We start from the raw sequence: 27,112 nt of genomic DNA, 5'->3' as shown, positions 1-27,112 counted from the left end.
ATCTGCCTTCCCTAGGAGAAAGGAGAGAGAGGGGCAATATGACTGCAATGTTCAGGGCCATGATGGGTGCAGATAAAACTGATAGAAAAGATCTGTTTAAATGGGATGGGAGAGTAACAAGAGGACAAAGAATGAAACTGAAAACACCAAGTTGCTTGAAGGACATCAAGAAATATAGTTTTCCATATAGATGCACAGACCTGTGGAACAGATTGGATAACAAGATCGTCCAGTCTAAAAATTAAAAGAGTTCAAAGCAAAATTTGACTTAGTGAGAAAAAGAGACGGGACTCCACGAGCGTACCTCATTTCCTGTATATCACAACTAGCTAAATAAACACACACATACACACAAACATGCAGGTACAGACACGTATGCATGTAAGCACTCAATGCATAGGCCTGGGATGGCCGTTGTTAACGTTTTTGTTTTACTGTCAACATTATGATGTATTAATTTCTTGCTGCAGCGTGTTCATGGTTATATTATATACTTTTTACATATCCTAGTGTTTTGTCTGTGTATTAGTGATGTGACTATGAGTATAAAATATGAAGTTAACTTGAGATGTAACAGCTAGTTACGAATGACGAGTGGCGGATTGGGAGGAGTAGGAGTATGGGGGAGGGTTGGGAGCTGGGGTAGTGGCAGGTGGAGCTCGTTTCATCCCCCTCTCCTGTCTTCCCTGGGTATATAGGGGTAGGAAGAGGACACCCCTGAGCAGAAATTAGTGATCGTGAGTGTTCATGATCATAAATAAACATTTAAAATGATATGGGTTAGTGTTTTACTCATCAGAAATGCAAAGAAGTGTTTATGAATAGTTGCAGGCAGGTACATCCATGGCCAAGAGCAAGTCCAACCCAGATAAATCCTTAGATAAAGCCCCAAAAAAATTTTTTGGGAAAAAAAGAAAAAAAAAAAAAAAAAAATCACCTTGACAAATTCAAAGAATTGGGATTTTCGGAATATTGGTAGCTGGATTAGAGGACTTTTACTGTATTCTCAGTCTGACCTTACCTTAGGATGGCATTGGGTAAGAGGTTGATGTAAAAGGAGAAACTGCACCCAGGAATTTCTGAAACAGTATAAAATGATATCTATGTACTGTATTACATTAGCTTCACAGTCCCTACCTTGACCTGTAGGTGACCCTGGGGCGGGGGTATGGGTCTCGGGCATAGGGGTCACCACGTCCGCCAGCACCCCCTCCATAGTAGTCCTTGCTGGGGTAGCCGCCACCTCCTCCATATCCACCATACCCGTGTGATGCTGGGTACTGACGGCCATATGCTCCATACCCACCGTATCTGAAGATGCAAGATTTTTCCTTTATCTCTTCTCTTCAGTGCAGAAGAACAAATAGAGAAAGAAAGTATTAGAAAACTGTCACCCCAGAAAGGTCAGATGGACGAGAGCCAAATATTAATATCTGTTCACTTTGAAATGCTGGAACACATTCAGTGGAGGTCATCAACAAGGAAAGAGACAGACTGGTGAGCTGAAGAGTTATGTATGCAGTGGAATCTTGCATCTCACGATTAACAGAGACCAAAAACTGGCTGTCAGATGCTAAGTGGCGAGATGAGCAAGTATTAAATCAAAGGGTAAAGGTCAAACATGTACTAAGGCCATGAGACATCAACTTTTTACCTACCTTCATTAAATCTATACAGTAATCCCTTGATTATCCGATGTAACAGAGCTAAAGGCATGTCTGGCAAGTGGATCCATCTGGATAACGGACTTCTCCCCTGGCCCCCCCCTTTGTACATAACCCAACTTTGAAAGCTACTGTAAAAAGGCCACTACAGTACATCGTACAACAAGTTCGCCCATCTCATTCCTGTATTTATTCTCTCGCTCTTTCTCTCTTCCTCCCCCCAAGAAAAGGAGGGGGAGGGAGGGAGGGAATCAAGGAGGAGTGAAAAAGAGGAGGGACTAATTCTCTCTCTCTCTCTGCACTGGACGCTTCCACTTTCATTTTTACCTCACATATTTTTGTCTTTATCATGTTCATCTTCACCTTCCCTTTCATTTTTACCTTCACTTTCATGTTCACTCTGACATTCACATTCACTTTCATATTCATTTCCATGCTCAATTTCACTTTCATATTCATCTTCACCTTTACACTCACTTTCACTACTGCTTTCACTTTCATTTTCAACTCCAATTTCACCTTCACTTTCACTTGCATTTTTACTTTCTCACTTTCACATTTACCTTTACTATTATGTTTACTCACCTTTTACTTTTGCATTCCCATCTTTTACTGTCACATTCCCCTTCACTTTCATCTTCACCTTCTCCTTTACCTTCACTTTTACTTTCGCCTCCAATTTCACTTTTACTTCCACCCCTCTCTCTCTCTCTCTCTCTCTCTCTCTCACAATGAAACACACTCATATGTACAAACAGCAAAAAAACTATCGTTACAGGGGGGTCCGATGTGTTTCATACTGAACAACCTGGCTGTCTCGCTAGGGTTGGTAAGCCTGACAGTGGGTGAGTTGCCAAATCAGACGAGGTAGAAATATGCATGGGAGAAGCAATGGATATAGCTTATAATAAATATGCAAGAAACACACGCAGGGATACCAATGGAGGAGGCTGTTATCAAAAACCTTCATTCTTGTGTCATTTTATATCGCACAGAAAGTGTAACGATAGTTTTTTTGTTGTGTGTACACATACACAATTTCCAGTACTCATTAATACACATACATACATACCTTCATTAAAGCTATACAGAGGGTTAGTGCCCCTCCCCGGAAAACAACTAACTAAAAAAACAAACAAGAAGCCTTGGACAAGGACTGACCAAACGATGATGACCCTGGACCGGACAAAGGACTTGGTAATGGGTACATGGAATGTAAGAGGAGCGAATGATGAGGTGAAAGAGAGAGAGATTGTCCAGGTGCTTGAGGGTGCGAAAGTGGATGTATGTGGAATAACTGAAACAAAATGGAGAGGAGAAAGTGTGAGAGAGTGGGAGTATGGATGAGGTATATGTGCATGAGTAGGTGAGAATGACAGGGCAAAGGAAGGAGTATGTATAGTTGTGAGTAAAAGATGGAAGAAGAGCATAAGACAGTATGGATCAGTTGGGTCAAGGATTGTGTGGGTAAAGTTGAAAGTTGGAATACAAATGTGGGTGATTGTGTGTGTGTATGTGCCAACGCAAGATCGTGCTAGAAGAGTGAGATAAGAGTTCTGGACAAATGTAGAAGTGTGCATGGAAAAGTCTGGAAGGAATGAGAGAGTGTTTTTGATCGGTGATATGAATGGTAAAGTTGGGAATGTGAAGGTGGATGGAATGGTTGGTTAGTGGGGTGTGCCTGCTGAGATAGATGAGAATGGGAGTGCGTTAGTGGACATTTGTGCTGGGAGGGGGTTGGTGATAGCCAATACCCTCTTCAGGTATAAAATGATTCACAGGTATACATGGCGAGTGATGAGAAGGGTGGGTGGTGAACTGAATGAAAGGAAGGCAATGATTGATTATGTGTGTGTGGATGAAAGGATGTGAAGATGTGTAATGGATGCAAGAGCTTATAGAGGTTGGGGGAGTGGACTTTCTGACCACTACTTGATGGTGGCCAGAATTAGGATTCAAGATGGAGGAATAGAAGAAGGGAAAGACGAGAGGAAGGAGTAGTTGCAAGGAGAGTGGAAAGGTTACAAGAGGGTGAGAAAAAGGCAGAGTATAAGAGAGACGTGGAAGAATGATTGGGCAAATATGAATTGGAGCAGATGGGAGATGTGGAAGGTGTGTGTAGGATATTTACAGAAGAAATATGTGCAGCATGTGATGTGGTGTGTGGAAGGAAGAGAAAACGGAGGGGGGTGCAAGGAACAGCGTGGTGGACTGAAGAGGTGAGACAGGCTATGGCACAAAAGAAGAAAGCATACAATGAATGGATGAGAAATAGGGGCGTGGAAGAAGTTGAGAGGCGGAAGAGAGAGTTATATGTAGAAAGAAAGAGAGAGGTGAAAAGATTAGTGAGAGAGAGTAAGAAGAGAGTGGATGAGGAATTTGGAAGGAATTTGAGTGTAAAGTGGAGGGACTGTAAGAAAATGTTCTGGAAAAAGGTGAAAAGAGTAAGACAGGGTGGAAGTGAAGTTAGAAGGGGAGTGAAAGATAAAAATGGTAGATTACTAGTGGAGAAGGGAGAAAAAGTGAGCAGATGGAGAGAACATTTTAAGGAATTGTTGAACATAGAGGATGGAAGTAATGCAAGTATAAGTGGCTGGGGAATGGCTGGGAGAAGGAGGGAGGTGAGAAGACAGGAAGAAATCAGTAGGATAGAAGTTGTGGAAGCAATGAAGAAAGTTAAATTGGGGAAAGCCCCAGGAATTGATGGAGTGTGTGGTGAAATGCTGAAGCATGGGGGAGAGACAGTAGTAGAATGGATGTGGAAGATGTGCAGATTGGCCTGGGAGGAAGGTAAAGTCCCGGAGAATTGGAAGTCAGGTATAATTATTCCCCTGTACAAAGGAAAAGAGGAAAAAGAAGTGTGTGGTAATCAAAGGGGCATTTGTCTTCTTAGTATAATAGGAAAAGTGTATGGTAGGATGCTTATTGACAGAGTTAGAGAAAGAACAGACAAATTAGTTGGAGAAGAACAGGGAGGCTTTAGGAAGGGAAGAGGTTGTGTAGATCAGATATTCATTCTTAGATCTTTAGTGGAAAAGTTTCTAGAGAAGGGAAAGAAGTTGTATGCAGTTTTTATGGATTTGGAGAAAGCATATGACAGGGTGGATAGACAAGGATTGTGGAAAGTGTTAAGAATATATGGAGTAGATGGGAAGTTGTTGAATGCTGTGAAAAGTATGTATGATGGTGCGAAGGCTGCAGTGCATGTGGATGGTGAACTAAGTGAATTTTTCTCTTTGAAAGTTGGGTTGAAATACGAATGTGTCATATCTCCATGGTTGTACAATCTGTACATGGATGGCGTAATAAAAGAGGTACAAGGTAGGGTAGTGGATGTTGGAGTGGTCCTAGTGAGAGAGGATAGTGTTTGGAAACTCCCTGTACTGTTGTTTGCAGATGATACTGTGTTGTTGAGTGAAGACGAAGGGGAGCTCCAAGGTTTGGTAGATGATTTTGGGAGAGAGTGTAAGAAACGGAATCTAAAGGTGAATGTAGGGAAGAGTAAAGTGATGGTCTTTGAGAGAGGTGAAGCCAGTGAATGTACAGCGAGGTTGGATGGTGAGGAATTGGAAAATGTGAGTACGTTTAAGTACTTGGGTAGTGTGATGAGTAAGGATGGAGGTTTGGAGGGTGAAGTGCTTGAAAGGGTACAGCAGGGAAGAAAGGTTGCTGGTTCTTTGAAAGCAGTGATAAGAAACAGGGAAGTGAGCATGGAAGTGAAAAAGTTACTACACGACAGAATTGTGATACCAACTCTAACGTATGGAAATGAAGCTTGGACGTTGTTGGAAGGACACAAGTCAAGAGTGAGAGCAGGGGAAATGAGTTATTTAAGAGGAGCCTGTGGAGTCACATGGAGAGACAGGCTGACGAATGAGGATATAAAGGAGCGTTGTGGTGTGGATGTGCATGTGATAGGAAGCGTTATGAGGAACACACTGAGGTGGTTTGGCCATGTGGAGAGGATAGAGGGTGAAAGACTGACGAAGAGAGTGTATGTGAGTGAGGTGGAGGGGGGAAGAGGGAGGGGGAGGCCGAGGATGCAATGGAGGGATGGGGTGAAGAGGTACTGTATATGAGAGAGGGGGGTGTGAGTTGGGAGCAGGGCAGTGAAATGGCAGGGGACAGGGCGACTTGGAGGCGATTTGTTTGTGGCCACCCCAAACGGGATTGAGGCGTCTGGCAATAGATAGATAGATAGACATACATACATACACACATACACACACGTGTACACATACTGGTGGTCGAGGGGGTCTCTAGCGGATGCTGGGTGAACTACCAAGCTAGACAGCATGGCGTTACCAGGCTACTGACACCCAGGTGAGTCAAAATAATCGTGTGGCCATAATTTCCACACAGACGCATGCATTTTGTCTCGACAAAATGGATAAATATACGTATACTGGTTTAATACAGCCAGATCACAGTGTCTGGGTAATGGATCCTTTGGATAATGGATGCCTGGACAATCAAGGGATTACTGTAGTTAATACCCAAACTGAAGGGAAACAGTGTGTCCCAGTCACCTGGAGGCTCCTTCCCTTCCCCATCTCCCAAATTACTGTTAATACTGTAAATCATTCTGATCAGATGGATGAGAAAAAACATATGTCAAAATATGGGGACTGGCACTGTTGTAGATCAGAGAGTATGTACAGTAAAAGTCCTCTAATTTGGCATCTTCAGGACCAACCAGATGCCGAAGAGCAGTAACTGCCAAATAACCAGGAAAACCTGCCAAAAAGCTTCTAGCAATCATGGTCTGTCACCCCAGTGCAATGACAGTGTCTAGTAAGTATTATTGGTCGATCCTAAGCACTAATCTTTAATAAGCGACTTATATTTCATGTATTTAACAGTACAATACACATGAACTTACTTTAACCTAGGAGTTTGTTTTTTGTTTTTTTTTAAGTGTCCGACTCTTGGCAAAGGCTTCAGGGCCTATATCTTGGGGGAAGTAGCCTATCCCAAGGCCCAGCAGTCCTCCTACATCTCCACATGTCACCACTTCGGCACTAACACCCACCGTCCATATTGAATACATGCTAGGGCTGTCTCATACAGGACTTGTGTATTGGTATTATAGTCCTCCTCGCGCACGTTTGGTACTGTGGTGTGGCCCGCGTCTGTGTACAGTGTTGCCACGTTTTCTACACCGTTATCTCTCTCTCTCTCTCTCTCTCTCTGTCAACGCCACCGACTGGGTGTGGAAGTGTTGCCGCTCGCGAATGAATAATTTTTTTTTTTTTTTTACTTGGGTATTGGCATATGCCTACTATTTTGTCCTACATATTAGCTTATGATTATAAATGTGATTATTCCTCGCCCTTAAAATTATGGTAAAAGCCAGTAAATGTGAGCATTTTTCCCAAGCAACATCTGTACAAGCTATGGTTGGGTCTACGGTACTTTATTTTAGGCCAGATGGGTGTGTAAGTATTGCCACTCACAAGAATTACATGAATTATTTCTTTTACTTTGGATATTGGCATATTTCTTCTTTTTTCAGGCTCATTATCTTATATCCATAACTGTGATATTATTACCCACCCAAAAACTACGCTAAAAACCATTAAAAGTGACTACAATATCTTTTAGCAACACTGTACAATATGTATGCCATGTTTGTGTGTGACTGTATAAATATTTTATGCATAATAAGATTACTGTTGATTCATCCATCAAAATACACAAGTGTAAGTTTTATTCATCTGAATTTACCGAATTTGTGATGCCTTGTACATAAATAGCTTCCGTTTCACATCGCAAGTTGGGGAAACGTGGCACCATTGTCCACAGTTGCGGGCCACACCTAAGCCGCAAGCGGGCGGGAATCAGACTATAGCGGGGGTATTTTTACGACATGTCGGCGGATAATCTGGTAGATCAGGAAAGTCTGCTTTTTATTACATATGCACACTGTATAATAGCATGACAAAGTTTTCAAACTTTCAAAAGGTCCCACTCACAAAGCCAGACACTCACGAGTCATGATGGCTGACTGCCCATGCAGTGTTGGCAAACTGAAATCTTCAAAAGCGATAAGCTCAACTTTAAAATGTGCTAAGCTATAGGTGAACTGCTCAAATTTTTGTGCTAAATTGGACTTCAAAATACACTAGATATAGAAAAAAATCTAATATTAATTGGCGCTAAATTATTACGAAAAGCACTAGATCTAGTGCCAACAGTGTCAAATTGGCAACTATGGGCGCATGGGTACCAGTGACGAGCTGGAGACTCACAAAGGTAAACTCAGGGCTCTGGCTAACTGCCGATGGTTGCAAGCCATTTGGCTCCTAAGGTTTCAGATTTACGAGCCAAATGAATTTTTAGTAGCCAAACTGACTATGAACCAAAATATTTTACAGACAATATATCTGTTTATTTATTTACACATTGTGATATTAGAATAATATAATTTTTTTAAACATTCAGTGGCGACAAGGAAAGACTTAATAATCGATCACAAAGTGCTTTTTTGTTCACTTAGGTGAGATTTACTTACTTTGTAGTTTACTGGGTTTTGAAGTGGATGTATTTTCTTCTCACCAGACGGCAACTTGGATGTAAAATTTGTTCGCCGAAGGGAAAAAATATTCACATTTGCAAGCTGTGGCTCGCCAAACAAGAGCCCTGAAACTTGCTGTCTCCTGCCACCAACTTCTAAATGTTTTGTGCACTCCACACCTGCCTATGAAATGCCTCAATAATTGTCAATGTTGGGGATAAACTTTTGATTCAACTGGGGTAATAATATACAGTATAAGCAACATTGGGTCTGGTTAGTACTTGGATGGGTGACCGCCTGGGAACACCAGATGCTGTTGGCATCCCTAAGGGTGGAGGATTAGTGCCCCTCCCTGTAAAACAATTAACTCTAAGCCCTTGGCCACCACTTTTGGGATACATGGCGTCTGGCAATGAATGAATGAAAAAAATATACATCTACTTATCTATCTATCTATATATATACAGCATATTATATACTGTATATATACACATACAGTAATACCCCAATATACAATACGTATCCCCTAGATGCAATACCCCAGCTTAGCAGTGGGGGTACAAATACCACCAAACTACATTACCCAATGGCTGAGCCCCGACTTAATGACTGGCCCTCCAACATCGCATCCACAGGCAACAAACCGAAAATTTGAATCGCATGCATTCCAGGGGCCAGCTGAGCCTGCCCGCCTCCCAGGATGCACAGAAACGCTCACGCAGGCACCACAGCCATCGCTCACCCTGCACTCACCCATATCATTCTTCTTGCACTGGCCATCTCAGAGTGAGGAACTCTCTTACGCTTGCCCACCAAGCATCATGTTGCATCACCAATGTTACGCAAGCCACTATCGTAGTGCATTGTAAACGAGTACGAGCAGTGCCGTGAATAGAGCAGTGATACTAATCGTGTGTGGAGTGTGATTTTGTGTGAATTTTAGCCTAAAAAAGTGTGATCATGTCTGGTAAGGGTGCTGCACGTGGTGATGCTAGTTGAGGCCCTAGTCGGGGTGATACGTGGCCTCCTAGTGTTGGCGCTGGCGATGCTCCCACGAAGCATGTGCGTAAAACAGTCTCTCTAGAAAGTCAAACTAGATATTCTTAAGCACCACAACAAAGGTGAAGGTGCATGTGCTATCACCTCGGCTCTCTACCTGGCCCAGTCGACTGTCTCCACCATCATCAAGAAGAAGCAGGCCACTGAGACTGCTGCAGGGGAGGTTGCAACCTTACCCGCCTTCCGTATCACCAGCCAGAGAGACCCTACGATGGAGGAGCTGGAGCGGATGCTGCACACGTGGGTGGAGGATCAGAACCGCAGAGAGGCACCCATGAGCCAGGCAATTATTTGCACTAAGGCTCCCTCACTATGGGAGGAACTCAAGGTGAGGCGGGATCTTGCTGTTACTGAGACCTGCAAGGCGAGCCATGGGTGAGTTGACCGGTTCAAGATGCAAGCTAATCTCCAACACGCTAAGATGTACAGTGAGGCGGCGAGTGCAGATACGGTGACGGCAGCAGCGTGTCCTGACAAACTGAAACGCATCATCACGGAGGGTGGCTACAGTGGGAAACAGGTCTTGAATTTAGATGAGACTGGGCTCTTTTGGAAGAGAATGTCCACCAAGACATATCTTGCAAAAGAGTAAAAGTCCACACCAGGGTTCAAGACCTCGAAGGACCGGCTGACACTGTTGCTGGGGGGCAACATCGAGGGCGACGTCAAGTTGAAGCCACTCCTTGTCTACCACTCCGAGAATCCTAGGGCTCTGGTGGGGTATGTTATATAAAACCTTGGGGAGGTTTGGAAGTCAAACAAGAAGGGCTGGCTGATTTTTTATATCTGTTCGTCATATTTCCATTCGTACCTCTCTCGTGTCCTGAAGAAGTATGCCTCGAGGGAGAATTTGGCGAACAGATTTCTCATGGCAATAGATAACGCACCTAGCCACCCTCCCGCAATGAAGAAATGGCCAAGCAACATAGAAGTGGTGTTCCTGCCCCCCAACACCACATCCTTGTTGCAACCAATGGACCAAGGGGTGATCGCTGCATTAAAGTGTATTACCTCTGCTGCAATATGCAGCAGTTGGTGAGGGCCTGTAACAGTGATGACAGGACAATAATGCAGCAGTTCTGGAAGGGCTACAATGTATGCCACGCCACAGACAACATCACTGCAGTGTGACATGAAGTTAGCCAGCCCACCAACAATGGTGTGTGGCGGAAGCTGTGGCTGGAGTGCGTCCACTCATTCACCGGCTTCCCCAAGGGCATGCAAGCTCCACCGGTGTAGCATATGCGACAGGGCACAGTGGAGTTGTCGCACGAGGCGGGCTTTGGGGAGGTCGACAAGGAGGACGTGGAGAAGGTTACTGCGAGCCAAAAGGGGGTACTCAGCAACGAGGCGCTCTTCAATAAGGAGATTCGGCAGGCGCACCAGGAGGCACAGGAAGAGTAGGTTGTCCCTTAAGTGCGAGCCCTCAATATAACAATTCTGAGGGAGATGCTGACCAAGCTGGACAAAATTACTGTGCTGATACGCACACACAACCCTCTCCCAGGACGAAGCAGAGACACCGCTAATCGGCTGGAGGAGGGGATGAAGGTGTACAGGACGATGCTGGAGGAAAAGAAGAGGGCGGCCAGGCAGACAACAATCACTGCCTTCTTCAAACAGGCCCACACCACACCATCACGCCACAAAGGATCTCCCCAGCCCTCGACAAGCAGAACATCTCCCCAGCCTTCAACCAGCAGGGCATCTCCTCAGTCTTCAACCAGCAGAGCATCTCCCCAACCTCCAACCAGAAGAGCATCTCCCCCGCCATTGACCAACAAAGAACACCCAAGGTTTCCTCCCGCTGAGGACGTGCTCAGCCCCTAGTGGCAGACCTAACCTCCAGCCAATCCCCATCTCCCGTGTCACCTTTGTCTCCACTAAGGCACTCTGCCACTCAACCGCTGCCTTCCTCGCCCCAGCCTCCATGTCCCTCACCACTTCGGCCACTGTCTCTGTCTCCCTCACCACAATGTGAGCCAACGCACCTGACTCCATCGCTACCTCATCAGTCATTGCAGCAGTCTCCCACGCCACTCCTCATCAAGCTTATACTGTCCCGTGTATTAAACCATTTTAATCATACATATCCCTAAATTTATGAATAGTTTTGGCACACACACTTTCATTCAGTAGTGCATTCCACTGATCAATTGCCCTATTTTGGAAACTGTATTTCCTTACTTCTTTACTGCCTCTCTTTTGATATAGTTTTATGCACTGTCCTCTTGATGATGCTTCCACATAGGTCATATATTCATTCATGTCTATTTTCTCTTTCCCTAATATGCATTTAGACAGCATCATCATATCTCCTCTTTTCCTTCTCTCCTGTAGTGTTCGTAGATTCAGTTTTTCTAGGCTTTCTTTGTAGTTTAGATCCCTTAAGCTTGGTACCCATCATGTAGCTGCCCTTTGTACTTTTTCAATCTTACCTATGTGTTTTTTTAGATGATTCCAAAATACTGATGCATACTCCTGGGTTGGTCTGATGAATGAATGTTATTATCTTTCTTGGCATGTCTTCATTTATATATGTGAATGCTGTTCTCACATTGGTAAGCACTGTATACATGTTACCTACCTTCTCACTGATGTGGCCAGAGATAGTCTGTTATCGATAATCACTCCTAGGTCTTCCTCCCATTCTGATATGTGTACAGTTGATCTCCCTAACTTATAATCCCAATCTGGTCTTTTCTCATGTTTATCAAACTTAATTACTGTACATGACACTTGTCCACATTATATTCCATTTGCTATTTACTGCTTCATTTATGAAGCTTATTTAATTCTCGTAGCTGTTTGCAAGAATCTGTGTTAGTAATTTTACTTTGTATTTTTGCATCATCAGCAAACATATTTAGATAGCTTCAATTTCCAGTGTTACTGTCTATGTCATTTATATATATTAAAAGCAACCGGTGCCAGCACTGAGCCCTCTGGAACTCTGCTAGTCACTTCCCACCATGATGAGTAATTTCCCCTTAGTACTGTTCTCATTTCCCTTTTTCTGAGAAAATCCTGCATCCAACAGTCAGTTGCTTTGAATAACTCCTTCATGGTACAGTTTCCATAAAAGTCTTTGGTGTGGTACTCTGTCAAATGCTTTCTTGAAATCTAAATAGATACTGTCCACCCATCCTTCCCTTTTCTGTAATGTTTCTGTAACTCTATCATTGTAGCTTAATAGATTAGTAACACATGATTTTACCTTCCTAAAACTAAACTGCCTTTCTGTTATCATACTGTGCTCTTCTAGATGGTTTACCCAAACTTTTCTTATAAGCTTTTCTAGTATCTTACCGTACAACACTGGTCAGTGATACTGGCGGTAGTTAGAGTGGATTCTGTCTATTAGCTTTCTTGAATAGAGGAACAATGTTTCGTTTCTTCCAAATATCAGGTAGTTTGCCTTCACCTAAAGATTCCTTGAATATTAAATACAATGGTCTGCTTAACTCCGCTGGACACTCATGTAGCACCCAACATGAAATTTTGTCAGGACCATATGCTTTTCCCTTGTCTCATTTACTTAACACTTCCTGGACTTCTTTTTTTCATAATTGTATATCTGATAATACATGTGGGCATGCATGTTCCATATCATCTCTTTCAAAATTATATTCGTTTGTAAACATTGATTGGAAATTTTTATTTAGTGCTTCACAAATATCTTTCTCTTCTGTATATATGATTCCCTCATCCGTAATGGACTGTATTTTATCTTTAACTTTGGTTTTGTTTCAGATGCAGCTGTAAAATAGCTTCGGTTGATCACTATTTTTATTTATAATGTCTTCCTCAAACTGTCTCTGACCCTCCCTCCTTATCTTTTTATAATCATTTCTTGCCTGTTTATAGTTGTTATATGCCCTCTCACTATTGTGTCTTCTGTACCTATTCCACAGCAAGTCTCATTTTTCTTCTGATTTTTTACATTCTGTATTAAACCATTTCTTTATTTTTGTTTCTGTTTCTTTGAGCTGAGGGATGTAATTTTGGACTCCTATTTCATAAAAACACAGAATTTTCTATACATAACATTTATATCTTGTCATCTAAGCTCTTTTTCTCAATCTATTTCTAAACAGTACTTCTCCAGGTCATGACAGTTGCCCTTTTGTAGTTTAAACTCTTTGTAACTCTCATTACTGGTAACTATGTCATATGAAATCCTGAAGTTGCACTTTAATACTGTGTGGTCACTTTTGATGAATGGAGGGTGATATATTATACTGTGAGAGAATGGGAGTATGGATGGGGTATATGTGCAGGAGTAGGTGAGAATGAGAGGGCAAAGGAAGGAGTATGTATAGTTGTGAGTAAAAGATGGAAGAGGAGCATAAGACAGTATGGATCAGTTGGATCAAGGATTGTGTGGGTAAAGTTGAAAGTTGGAATACAAATGTGGGCGATTGTGTGTGTGTATGCGCCAACGCAAGATCGTGCTAGAAGAGTGAGAGAAGAGTTCTGGACAAATGTAAAGTGTGCATGGAAAAGTTTGGAAGGAATGATAGAGTGTTTTTGATTGGTGATATGAATGGTAAAGTTGGGAATGTGAAGGTGGATGGAATAGTTGGTGAGCGGGGTGTGCCTGCTGAGATAGAAGAGAATGGGAGTGCGTTAGTGGACATTTGTGCTGGGAGGGGGTTGGTGATAGCCAATACCCTCTTCAGGCATAAAATGATCCACAGGTATACATGGCGAGTGATGAGAAGGGTGGGTGGTGAATTGAGTGAAAGGAAGGCAATGATTGATTATGTGTGTGTGGATGAAAGGATGCGAAGATGTATATTGGATGCAAGAGTTTATAGAGGTTGGGGGTGTGGACTTTCTGACCACTACTTGGTGGTGGCCAGAGTTAAAGTTCAAGTAAGATGGAGGAATAGAAGAAGGGAAAGACAAGAGGAAGGAGTAGTTGCAAGGAGAGTGGAAAGGTTACAAGAGGATGAGAAAAAGGCAGAGTATAAGAGAGAAGTGGAAGAACGATTGGGCAAATATGAGTTGGAGCAGATGGGGGACGTGGAAGGTGTGTGTAGACGAGAGGAAGGAGTAGTTGCAAGGAGAGTGGATGGGGGTGGGGAAGGCAGCAGGTGTGTCTGGGTTGACTGCCGAAATGTTGAAGGCCTCAGGCGATATAGGGGTGAGTTTAGTCACTGACCTGATAAATAGGATTATTTATGAGTGTGTTGTCCCAGATGACTGGATGAAGAGTGTAATTGTAAATGTGTATAAAGGGAAGGGTGATGCCCTGGAAAGAGGAAATTATAGAGGTATAAAGCTTTTAGATCAGATAATGAAGGTAATGGAGAGAGTTTTAGAAGGTATGATTAGAGAAAGAGTGAATGTTGATGAGATGCAATTTGGGTTTATGCCAGGTAGGGGGACCACTGATGCCATATTCATTGTTCGACAGCTTCAGGAAAAATATATTGGTAGGAGAAGGGATCTTTATTTTGTTTTTGTTGATTTGGAAAAGGCCTTTGACAGAGTCCCTAGAGAGGTGGTGAAGTGGGCAATGAGAAAGCTTGGCTTGGAGGAGTGGCTGGTTAGGGTGGTTATGGCCATGTATGTGGGTGCTCACACCCAGGTGAGAGTGAATGGAGATTTGAGTGATGAGTTTTCCGTGAATGTTGGTGTGCATCAGGGGTCAGTCTTGAGTCCCATGTTGTTTATCATAGTACTTGAAGCCCTTTCACGTGACTTTAGAAACGGACTCCCGTGGGAGTTGTTGTATGCTGATGATTTGGTGTTGATTGCAGAGAATGAAAGGGAGGCGGAGGAAAGGTTTAGGAAGTGGAGAGATGGTATGGGGCAAAAGGGTTTAAGGGTAAATGCAGATAAAACAAAAGTGATGATATCTAGGGTTGGTGGCGGTACTGTCAAAGACGAGGGAGAGTGGCCATGTGCAGTTTGCCACAAGGGCGTGGGAAGTAATTCCATCTTGTGCGGTGTGTGTGATAAGTGGGTGCATAAGAGATGTAGTGGTATCAGAGGTAGACTGCGAGATAATGCTGATTTTATGTGTACGGCGTGCCGGGGTGAGCAGGTGGAGATCGTCAGACGTGAAAGGATTGAACTTGCTGGTGAATCTCTTGAGTGTGTGGAAGAGTTTTGTTATTTGGGAGACATGTTGTGTGCTGGAGGTGGGGCTGGAGCTAGCTCTGTGGCTAGGGTGAGAAGTGGTTGGAAGAAGTTTAGGGAGCTCTTGCCTCTCCTGACATTGAGAGGGCTCTCCCTACGTGCTAAGGGGTCTTTGTATGCAGCATGTGTTAGGAGTGTAATGCTGTATGGCAGTGAGACCTGGGCAGTGAAGGAGGAAGACATTCGCCGGCTCAGACGTACAGAAATGACAATGATTAGGTGGATGTGCAGTGCGTCCCTGCGTCCAAGGCCTGGAGGGGCTGGGTTTACAATGGAAGAGTTGAGAGGTAGGATGGGACTGGAGTGTATTGGTGTTGTGATGAGGAGAGGTAGATTGAGGTGGTTTGGACATGTGGAGAGGATGGGGGATGATAATTGGGTGACGAAGGTGAGAAGTGTTAATATTGGGGGTGGGGCTATGAGGGGTAGACCGAGAAAGACATGGGACGAGGTCATTAAGTGTGACCTTAGGGTTAAGGGACTGAACAGGGAGGCTGCAATGGATCGTGCAGCGTGGAGAGCCACCATTAGGTGACCAAGGCCGACACATGCAAGCATGTTGGAGCCTTTAAAAACGAAATATGTGCAGCATGTGATGTGGTGTGAGGAAGGAAGAGAAGACGGAGGGGGGTGCAAGGAACAGCGTGGTGGACTGAAGAGGTGAAACGGGCTGTGGCACAAAAGAAGAAAGCATACAATGAATGGATGAGAAATAGGGGCGTGGAAGAAGTTGAGAGGCGGAAGAGAGAGTTATATGTAGAAAGAGAGAGAGAGGTGAAAAGATTAGTAAGAGAGAGTAAGAAGAGAGTGGATGAGGAATTTGGAAGGAATTTGAGTGTAAAGTGGAGGGACTGTAAGAAAATGTTCTGGAAAGAGGTGAAAAGAGTAAGACAGGGTGGAAGTGAAGTTACCAGGGGAGTGAAAGATAAAAATGGTAGATTACTAGTGGAGAAGGGAGAAAAAGTGAGCAGATGGAGAGAACACTTTAAGGAATTGCTGAACGTGGAGGATGGAAGTAATGTGAGTATAAGTGGCTGGGGAATGGCTGGAAGAAGGAGGGAGGTGAGAAGACAGGAAGAAATCAGTAGGATAGAAGTTGTGGAAGCAATGAAGAAAGTTAAATCAGGGAAAGCCCCAGGAATTGATGGAGTGTGTGGTGAAATGCTGAAGCATGGGGGAGAGATAGTAGTAGAATGGATGTGGAAGATGTGCAGATTGGCCTGGGAGGAAGGTAGAGTCCCGGAGGATTGGAAGTCAGGTATAATTATTCCCTTGTACAAAGGAAAAGGGGAAAAAGAAGTGTGTGGTAATCATAGGGGCATTTGTCTTCTTAGTATAATAAGAAAAGTATATGGTAGGATACTTATTGACAGAGTTAGAGAAAGAACAGAGAAATCAGTTGGAGAAGAACAGGGAGGCTTTAGGAAGGGAAGAGGTTGTGTAGATTAGATATTCATTCTCAGATCTTTAGTGGAAAAGTTTCTAGAGAAGGGAAAGAAGTTGTATGCGGCTTTCATGGATTTGGAGAAAGCATATGACAGGGTGGATAGACTAGGATTGTGGAAAGTGTTAAGAATATATGGAATAGATGGGAAGTTGTTGAATGCTGTGAAGAGTATGTACGATGGTGCGAAGGCTGCAGTGCGTGTGGATGGTGAACTAAGTGAATTTTTCTCTTTGAAAGTTGGGTTGAAACAGGGATGTGTCATGTCTCCATGGTTGTTCAATCTGTACATGGATGGGGTAATAAAAGAGGTACAAGGTAGGGTAGTGGATGTTGGAGTGGCCCTGGTGAGAGAGGATAGTGTTTGGAAACTCCCTGTACTGTTGTTTGCAGATGATACCGTGTTGTTGAGTGAAGACGAAGGGGAGCTGCAAGGCTTGGTGGATGAGTTTGAGAGAGTGAGTAAGAAACGGAATCTAAAGGTGAATGTAGGGAAGAGTAAAGTGATGGTCTTTGAGAGAGGTGAAGTCAGTGAATGTACAGCGAGGTTGGATGGTGAGGAATTGGAAAATGTGAGTACGTTTAAGTACTTGGGTAGTGTGATGAGTAAGGATGGAGGTTTGGAGGGTGAAGTGCTTGAAAGGGTACAGCAGGGAAGAAAGGTTGCTGGTTCTTTGAAAGCAGTGATAAGAAACAGGGAAGTGAGCATGGAAGTGAAAAAGTTACTACATGACAGTATGGTGATACCAGCTCTAACGTACGGAAGTGAAGCTTGGACGTTGTTGGAAGGACACAAGTCAAGAGTGAGAGCAGTGGAAATGAGTTATTTAAGAGGAGCCTGTGGAGTCACATGGAGAGACAGGCTGACGAATGAGGATATAAAGGAGCGTTGTGGTGTTGATGTGGATGTGATAGGAAGCGTTATGAGGAACACACTGAGGTGGTTTGGCCATGTGGAGAGGATGGAGGGTCAAAGACTGACGAAGAGAGTGTATGTGAGTGAGGTGGAGGGGGAAAGAGGGAGGAGGAGGCCGAGGATGAGATGGAGAGATGGGGTGGAGAGGTATATGAGAGAGGGGGGTGTGAGTTGGGAGCAGGGGAGTGAAATGGCGGGGTACAGGGCGACTTGGAGGCGATTTGTTTGTGGCCACCCCAAATGGGATTGAGGCGTCTGGCAATAGATAGATAGATCACTTCCGTGTAGGGTAAATATAAGATCTAGTACTGATGGGTCATCAGGCCTCTTTTTCTGGTGTCTTCCTTTACATGCTGTGTTATGAAAAACTCCTACACAAGATGCAGGAGCTTGCGATCCCAACAGATTTCATGGCTTCTTACATCCAGAGTATTCCAATTTATATCTGAACTGAAATCTCCCAATATAATTCTTTCAGATTTCTCTTCCATTCTATGCAGTAATGTTCTTAAACTCTGAATTGTATTTTCCGCCAGGCCTTCCTATTCGCCTCTTTTCCAAGTGCTTGTTTTGCATGTATAAATCTGCCACAATTAATTTCCCTTCAAATGTGTTAATCTCCAATGTAATCAGTTCTACTTGAGAGGGTATATCTATTTTTAATTCTTTGTCTTGTAGATTTTTCTTTGTTAAGATTATAATTCCTCCTCCTTGTCTTAAATTTGTCTCTTCACTATATATTGTAGTCCTCTAAGTTTAGGGTATTGTGTGATTTCTTTGGGGTTAATTTTGTTTCAATTAAGCAAATAATATGTGGCTCCTTTTCTTTGGTACAGTCTTCCATCTAATAATTTTGACACCATTCCATCTACATTTGAGTATATCAACTTAATCTTGTTTACATACTTGCCGTAACTTGAGTCTACCATCTTCCTCCTTTTATTCCCTCTTGGTTACGTACCACTTCCATACCTGCAATCCAATTTCAGTGCAGTCTCTTTTATCCGAGATTCTTACAACCGTAATATGCCATTAACTGTAAGTTTTACTAAAACATTCTCATTTCGATTAACCGCAAAAATCTGAAATCTATCCGAAAATTCAAACATGGCGGGCTTATTTTACGTACTAGCGTTAGTTTACAGTTGCTCCGCTATTCACTAGAGCGAGTTGCCCACTCCCTCACCTGGATCCACCATCTTGGAAGATTTGGATGATGGTGGAGATGAAGTGGATGATGTGGAAATGACTGAATATGAAAACAGAAAATATGAAAAAACAATTAGGTTTGACTATTTGTTCAAATTGCTTACAGTGAATAACGTAACTGTTTTGGTGAAGGTTTATTTAAATTTGAGTGAAGATTTAAGTTGACTGTTTCAATTACAGTTACAAAAGTGCATTTACATACGTAGTTACTAGAGTGTAATAAGTGTTTTGGTGATGGCTGAGTGGCTTTTGGGGTGCTGGTGGTGGTGGTGGGCTAGACATCGCCAGAAATGGGTGATGGGTGAGTACAATACTGTTCCCTTGTATCCTATATACTGTATTATTACAGTATCTTTTACCCAAAAAAATCGATTAAATGAAACTTTGAAAGTCCCATGATTTTCGGATAAAAGAGACTCCACTGTACAAAAAAAAAAAAAAAAAAAAAAAAATTTTTTTTTTTTTTTGCCTCCTCCCTCTTCTTCTTTAATGTTCCCAATTCCTCTTGAGTTAGGCATCTTTTTATCTATGCTTTTTTAAATTCCTCTTTTTCTATGAGTTTGCATTTTTTAATATTTCCTCCACAGTGTTCACACTCCTGAAAGTAACTTTCAAAGGCCTTGACTTATTTTTTTCATATTTCCCTAGCCTAGTGTTCCTCTATGTCTTTATCACAGATTTCCTCTGACACTTCCTTCAATATGCTTATTATATTTGCCATCTCCTTTTTGTCTCTCAATTTTTTTTTTTTTTTTAAATTTCTTCTTCATCTATACCAGTGATTACTATAGATTCTGCTGAATCTTGACCAATTTGGGGTTGTTTTTTATTTTTTATTTTTTTTTCATATCCTTTCTAAAGCTTTTTTCTTCGACTCTTGTTTCTAAGTCTTTCCTTACTTTCGCCATTTCAGCATATGTAGTTTCCCCATCATCTTGGTAACTTTGCATCATTTCATTCACCTGGATTATCATCTTTTCAATATCACTGCTTTGGCCTATCATACTCCTTGCTTGCCTAACTGCCTCTGTATCATTTCTGAACTCCTCCATAATACTCTCATGGTTAACAACTGTACTTGCCATTTCACCAATCTTCCTTTTGGGTGAACCCACCTCAACTAACAGCTCATCTATTGTTGTGTCTTTCTTGTTTAATTTCTTTACTAATTTTTCATTTTCCTCCTTCTGCATAGGCAACTGTTTCTTAATTTCATCCATTTCACTCTGAAATGCCCTTTCCAATCTGTTCCAATCTGTGTGTGTGTGTGTGTGTGTGTGTTCTTACCTAATTGTATCTTTACAGGAATGAGTCAAGCTCGTACTGTCCCGTGTCTTAAACCATATTTATCGTACATATCCTTAAATTTGTGAATTGTTTTGGCACACACTATTTCATTCAGTAGTGCATTCCACTGATCAATTGCTCTGTTTGGGAAACTGAATTTCCTTATGTCTTTATCACCTCTCTTCTTATGCAGTTTTTTGCAGTGTCCTCTTGCTGATGCTTCCCCATATGTTAAGTAATCATTTATGTCTATTTTCTCCTTCCCTGATATGCATTTATATAGCATTATCATGTCATCTCTTTTCCTTCTCTCCTGTAGTGTTGGTAGATTCAGTTTATTTAGTCTTTCTTCGTAGCTTAGATCCCTTAAGCTTGGTATCCATCTTGTAGCGGCCCTATGAACTTTTTCAATCTTGTCTATGTGTTTCTTGAGACGAGGACTCCAGACAACTGATGCATACTCCAGGGTTGGTCTGATGAATGATGTTATTATCCTTCTTAGCATGTCTTCATTTATGTATGTGAATGCTGTTCTCACATTTGCAAGCAGTGTATACATGTTCTGTACCTTCTCACTGATGTGGTCAGCCGGAGATAGTCTGTTATTGATAATCACACCTAGGTCCTTCTCTCTTTCTGACGTGTGTAGGGTTTTATTTCCTAACGTATAATCCCAATCAGGTCTTTTTCCACTTTTACCAAACTTGATTACACTCAACCCTCGGCTATCACTCCCAATTGGTCCTGCTATGGCTGCACTATAGCCAAAACCGTGATAGCCGAATTGAAGAACTTATGGAAATAATTCTAATTGGTGCCATGACCTCAATCTTTACCCTTAAGCTACCCATTTTGTACCACATATTAACATACAATAGTCCAAAAATGAGCATGTTTAATGATGTGATCATGATTCTTATAAATATCATTCACGGTTGATTCACTGATGTTATATTTCTTCCCCGCACTTCGCTTGGTCTCTCCATTGTCTATAAGGTTCACATTTCCAGTTTATCTGCATAACTTAGGTTCTTCCTATTCTTTTATTTCCCTGCCAGGTGCCGCAGCATTATGTTGGGTGATGGTAGGGGAACAAGGAGGGGGTACGTTGGCCATGGTCATATCATAAAAAAGGTTATTGTTCTCGCTGTCACTGTTCACGGTCTGAGGGCACGCACTTGAATGGTTTGGCGGGAAGGAGACTTGGTCGGGCAGCCAATCAGCGCTTGGCTGGCGCTGACGTCACACGACCAATCACAGACTGAAACTTTTGTTGGCTGGGCGGAGCGCCGGAGCCTGGCCTTCTTGAAAATTTCGAGCATTTCTGGTGTACGATAGCGGGCATTTAGTGCGTGATAAAGGTATCTGGGTAGTTTTTTATATAGGCGTGATAGCGATATACACTATAGCGGAACCCGTGATAGCCGAGGGTTGAGTGTACATGACACTTGTCCACACTGAATTCTATTTGCCATGTATTACTCCATTCAGGAAGTTTATTTAATTCTTCTTGTAGCTCTTTACAAGGGTCTGTGTTAGTAATTCTCCTTTGTATTTTTGCATCATCTGCAAACATATTTAGATAGCTTTCATTTCCAGTGTTACTGTCTATATCATTTATATACACTAAAAACATGACTGGTGCCAGCACTGAACCCTGTGGTACTCCATTATTCACTTCTTTCCATGATGAGTAGTTTCCCCTTAGTACTGTTCTCATTTCTCTTTTTTTGAGAAAATCTTTCATCCAACAAAACAGATTGCCTCGAATTCCTCCTTGATGGTAAAGTTTCCATAAAGTCTTTGGTGTGGTACTGTGTCAAATGCTTTCTTGAAATCTAAATAGATACTGTCCACCCGTCCTTCTCTTTCCTGTATTGTGTCTGTTACTCTGTCATAGTAGCTCAACAGATTAGTAACACATGATTTTCCTTTTCTGAAACCAAACTGTCTTTCTATTATCATATTGTGTTCTTGTAGATGATTTACCCAAGCTTTTCTTATAAGTTTTTCTAATACCTTGCATAGTGGAAGAAAGATTGGGAAGGTATGAGCTAGAGCAGATGGAAGGGGTGGAAGACGTATGTAAGATATTCACGGAAGAGATAGGCGCAGGGTGTGAGGCGGTTTGTGGAGTGAGGAGAAGATGCAAGGGTGTGCAAGGGACAGCATTGTGGAATGATGAGGTGAAACGAGCTATGGAACAAAAGAAGAAGGCATATGGTGAATGGCTGGCGAGTAGAGGTAGGGGAGAAGATGAGAGAAAGAAGAGAGAGGTATATGTGAGCAGGAGAAGGGAGGCTAAGAGACTGGTGAAGGAGAGTAAGAAGAAAGTGGATGAAGAGTTTGGGAGGAATCTGAGTGTGAAATGGAGGGAGAGTAAGAAATTGTTTTGGAAGGAGGTAAAGAAAGTAAGGCAATGTGAAAGGGGAAGTAATAGGGGAGTGAAAGATAGGAATAATAGATTGTTGGTGGAGAAGAGAGAGAAATTGAGGAGATGGAAGGAGCACTTTGAAGATTTGTTGAATGTAGAGAGTGAGAGCAGTGTGAGTATAAGTGGTTGGGGAATGGCTGGGAGAAGGAGAGATGAGAGGAGGGAGGGAGAGATCAGTAGGGCGGAAGTAGTGGAAGCGATGAAGAAGATTAAGCTGGGAAAGGCCCCAGGAATTGATGGAGTGTGTGGTGAAATGCTTAGGTATGGGGGTGAGATTGTTGTGCAGTGGATATGGAAGTTGTGTAGATTGGCTTGGGAAGAGGGAAGGGTTCCAGAGGACTGGAAATCAGGTATAATTGTTCCTTTATACAAAGGAAAAGGGGAGAGAGAAGTATGTGGTAACCATAGGGGTATTTGCCTTCTTAATGTGACTGGTAAAATATAAGGTCGAATACTCATTGATAGGGTTAGGCATATGACAGAGGAGCTAGCTGGAGAAGAACAAGGGGGATTTAGGAAGGGAAAAGGGTGTGTAGATCAGATATTTGTTCTAAGATGTTTAGTGGAGAAGTATCTAGAGAAGGGAAGGAAAGTGTATGCTGCCTTCATGGACTTGGAGAAAGCTTATGACAGAATAGATAGGCAAGGTATGTGGAAGGGATTAAGAATATATGGAGTGGAGGGGAAATTGTTGAGTGCTGTGAAGAGTATGTACGAGGGAGCTAGGACTGCGGTGCGAGTGGATGGTGAGCTGAGTGAGTTCTTTGATCTCAATGTGGGACTGAAACAGGGGTGTGTGATGTCTCCATGGCTGTTTAATATATATATGGATGGGGTTGTAAAGGAGGTGCAAGGTAGGGCAGTGGATGTGGGGCTGGCCCTAATGAATGAGGGTGAGATTTGGAAGCTTCCTGTGTTGCTGTTTGCTGATGGCATAGTATTGTTGAGTGAAGATGAATGGGAGTTGCAAGGTTTGGTGAATGAATTTGGGACAGTGTGTAGGAGGAGGAAGCTGAAAGTTAATGTAAACAAAAGTAAAGTTATGGTGTTTGAGAGGAATGAAGTCACAGAGTGTGCAGTGAGGTTGGATGGTGAGGATATGGAGAATGTGAGTGCATTCAAGTACTTGGGTAGTGTGATGAGTAAGGATGGAACTTTGGGGGATGAAGTACGTGAAAGGGTACAGCAGGGAAGGAAGGTTGTTGGTACACTGAAAGCAGTGATGAGAAACAGGGAGGTGAGTATGGAAGTTAAGAAGTCACTGCATGATGGTATTGTGATCCCTACCCTGATGTATGGAAGCAAGGCGTGGACCTTGCAAGAGGGGAACAAGTCAAGAGTGAGAGCAGTGGAAATGAGTTACTTGAGAGGAGCATGTGGAGGGACAGGCTGACGAATGAGGAAGTGAAGGAACGTTGTGGGGTAGATGTGGATGTGGTTGAGAAGATTAGGAGAAATACACTGAGGTGGTTTGGACATGTGGAGAGAATGGAGAATGAAAGACTGACTAAGAGGGTGTATGTAGGTGAGGTGGAGGGAGGGAGACGGAGGGGTAGACCGAGGATGAGGTGGAGGGATGGAGTTGAGAGGTATATGAGGGAGGGGGGGGGTGAGTTGGGGGGAGGGTAGTCAAATGGTGGGTGACAGAGTGACTTGGAGGCGTTTTGTCTGCGGCCACCCTTTGCGGGATTAGGGCGTCGGGCTATAGATAGATAGATAGATAGATAATACCTTGCTTACAATACTGGTTAGTGATACTGGTCGGTAGTTGAGTGGATTTTGTCTATTCCCTTTCTTGAATAAGGGGACAATACTTGCTTCCTTCCAAATATCAGGTAGTTTACCTTGACTCAAGGATTTCTTGAAAATTAAAAATAATGGTTTACTTAACTCCTTTGCACATTCTCGTAGTACCCAACATGAAATTTCATCAGGACCATTTGCTTTTCCTCTGTCTACTCCTCCTGTATTACTTTTTCTGATATTTGTATATCTGGTAGTATGTGTGGACATGCACATTCCACATAATCCCTCTCAAAATTTTTTTCTTCTGTAAAAACTGATTGGCAATTCTTATTTAGTGCTTCACAAATATCTTTCTCTTGTGTATAGGTGATTTCCTCGTTCGTAATGGATTGTATTACAGTATATCTTTTACTTTGGTTTTGCTTCTGATGTAGCTGTAAAATAGCTTCGGTTGATCAATACTTTTATTTATTATATCCTCCTCAAACTGTTTTGGGGCTTCCCTCCTTATTCTTGTATAATCGTTTCTTGCTTGTTTGTAATTATTATATGCCCTTTCACTGTTGTGTCTTCTGTATCTATTCCACAACAAATCTCTTCTTTCTTTTGATTTTTTACATTCTGTATTGAACCATTTCTGTATTTTCTTATCTGCTTCTTTGTGCTGTGGGATGTACTTCTGGATTCCTATTTCATAAAATTCACAGAATTTTTTATATACAGCATTTAAATCTTGTCCTCTAAGCTCTTTTTCCCAATCAACTTCTAAGAAATACTTCTTTAGTTCTTGATAATTTCCCTTTTTATAGTTTAGGCTCTTTTTGTAACTTTCATTGCTGTTAACTGTCATATGCTATCCTGAAGTTGCAATTTAGTACTGCATGATCGCTTTTGCCGAGTGGAGGGTGATATATTAAACTGTCAGTATCATTTTCTTGCCTAGTAAATATGAGATCTAGCATTGAAGGTACATCGAGTCCTCTTTTTCTGGTGGTTTCCCTCACATGTTGCGTTAGGAAAAACTCTTGCACGAGATCCAGGAGCTTTTGGTCCCAACAGTGTGTGTGCGTGCGTGCGTGCATGCGTGCATGTGTGTGTGTGTGTGTGTGTTTACCTATTTGTAGTAGACAAGAACTGAACTAAGCTCATGTTATCCTGTCTCCATATCTACGTTTAACCAGTCTAATTTTTTACCTGCACCACCTCTTCGTCTAAGTCATTCCAAATACCTATGCTTCTGTTTGGGAAACTGAACCTTTTAAGATCATTAAGACACCTACTTTTCCTCAACTTGAAGTCAAGACCTCTTGTTCTTCCATCATCCAATACAAAAAGATCCTCTCTATCCAACCTTTCCAGTTCTCTTATATTTCCAAACACTGTGATCAAGTCACCCCTTGCCCTTCTCTCACATTGTGCTGGTAACTTCAGTTTTTCCAATCCCTCCTTGTAGGTCAGTTCCTTTAGGTACAGTATCATCCACGTTGCCATCCGTTGAACCCTCTCTAGTTTATCAATACGCATCTTCAAAAGAGGTGACCATACCACAGCTGCATACTCTAATCTTGGCCTTAACAACTCCCTCAGCATTTACTCGTCCATATAATTAAAAGCCACACTCATATTGGTCAGTAATCCGTAAGTGCCTCCAATGATTCTGTTTATATGCTTTTCTGGTGACAAGTCATCCTGAATAATTGCTCCCACGTCCTTCTCATCTTTTCTCTTACTAATTATAAAATTGGCCATTTTATATGTCCAGTGTGGTCTTTTTTCACTAATCCCACATCTAATACATGACTTTTCTTGGCATTACAACCCATTTTCCACATCTGGCTCCAGGTGTGGAATTTGTCCAAGTCCTCCTGCAGTTTTTTACAACTCTCAATACACCTAATATGTTTCATGATTTTAGCATCATCTGCAATCATACTCATGTAACTATTCACACCCTCTGGCAAATCATTTTTATATATCAGAAACATTGCTGGAGCTAAGACAGAGCCCTGGGGTACTCCACTAGCCACATTTCTCCATTGTGAAAACTTGTCTCTTGTAACGGTTCACATCTGCCTTCCTATCAGATAATCTCCCATCCACTTCAACAAGTTCCCATACACCCTTCCAAAGGTCTTCAACTTCCACAGCAGTCTCTTATAGGGCACCCTGTCAAATGCTTTCTTGAGATCAAGATAGACACAATCTGCCCATCCCTCTCTGTCTTGTATAACATCTATTACCCTACTACAGGAACTTAATAGGTTGGTAATGCATGATCTTCCTTCCCTAAAACCAAACTGTCTTGGTGTTATCACTTCATTTTCTTCTAAATACTTTGTTCATTTTTTTCTAATAATTTTCTCACAAATCTTGCATGCAACACTAGTAAGTGATAAAGGTCTATAGTTTAGTGGATCTTCCCTATCTCCTCCCTTGAAAACTGGCACAATATTTGCTCTTTTCCAGTCTTTAGGTAACTGTCCGTTTCCAGAGAGCTCTTGATGATCACATACACCAGCCACACTAATTGGTCATCACATTCCTTCAGGATCCATCCAGCCACACCATCTGGTCCCATTGCTTTCCTCAAATCCAAGTCCCTCATCAGTTGTAGCACTTCATTCATGTCAACTGAAGTTTCTGCCATTCCTTTCAACCTGGGTTCCATTTCAGGTTCCTTAAATTC

The 27,112-nt window shown here is 42.4% G+C and overlaps 1 protein-coding gene across 2 annotated transcripts in view; it reads right to left on the bottom strand.

Moving 5' to 3' along the window:
• Ars2 (arsenic resistance protein 2) overlaps window positions 1-27,112 on the bottom strand; it is an 842,642-nt gene that overhangs the window by 64,521 nt on the left and 751,009 nt on the right. For both annotated transcript variants that reach the window (XM_080275726.1, XM_080275727.1), the window contains one exon: window positions 1,138-1,311. In XM_080275726.1, the coding sequence (XP_080131852.1) occupies window positions 1,138-1,311 (174 nt within the window). The remainder of the gene's footprint in view (window positions 1-1,137; window positions 1,312-27,112) is intronic.

This window comes from Coenobita brevimanus, chromosome 62 (genome assembly GCF_032717465.1).
Source record: "Coenobita brevimanus isolate Jiangsu-jjx chromosome 62, ASM3271746v2, whole genome shotgun sequence".
Lineage (NCBI taxonomy): Eukaryota > Metazoa > Arthropoda > Malacostraca > Decapoda > Coenobitidae > Coenobita > Coenobita brevimanus.
Note: the sequence above shows the minus strand (reverse complement) of the source record. Positions and strands in the feature narration are given on the sequence as shown.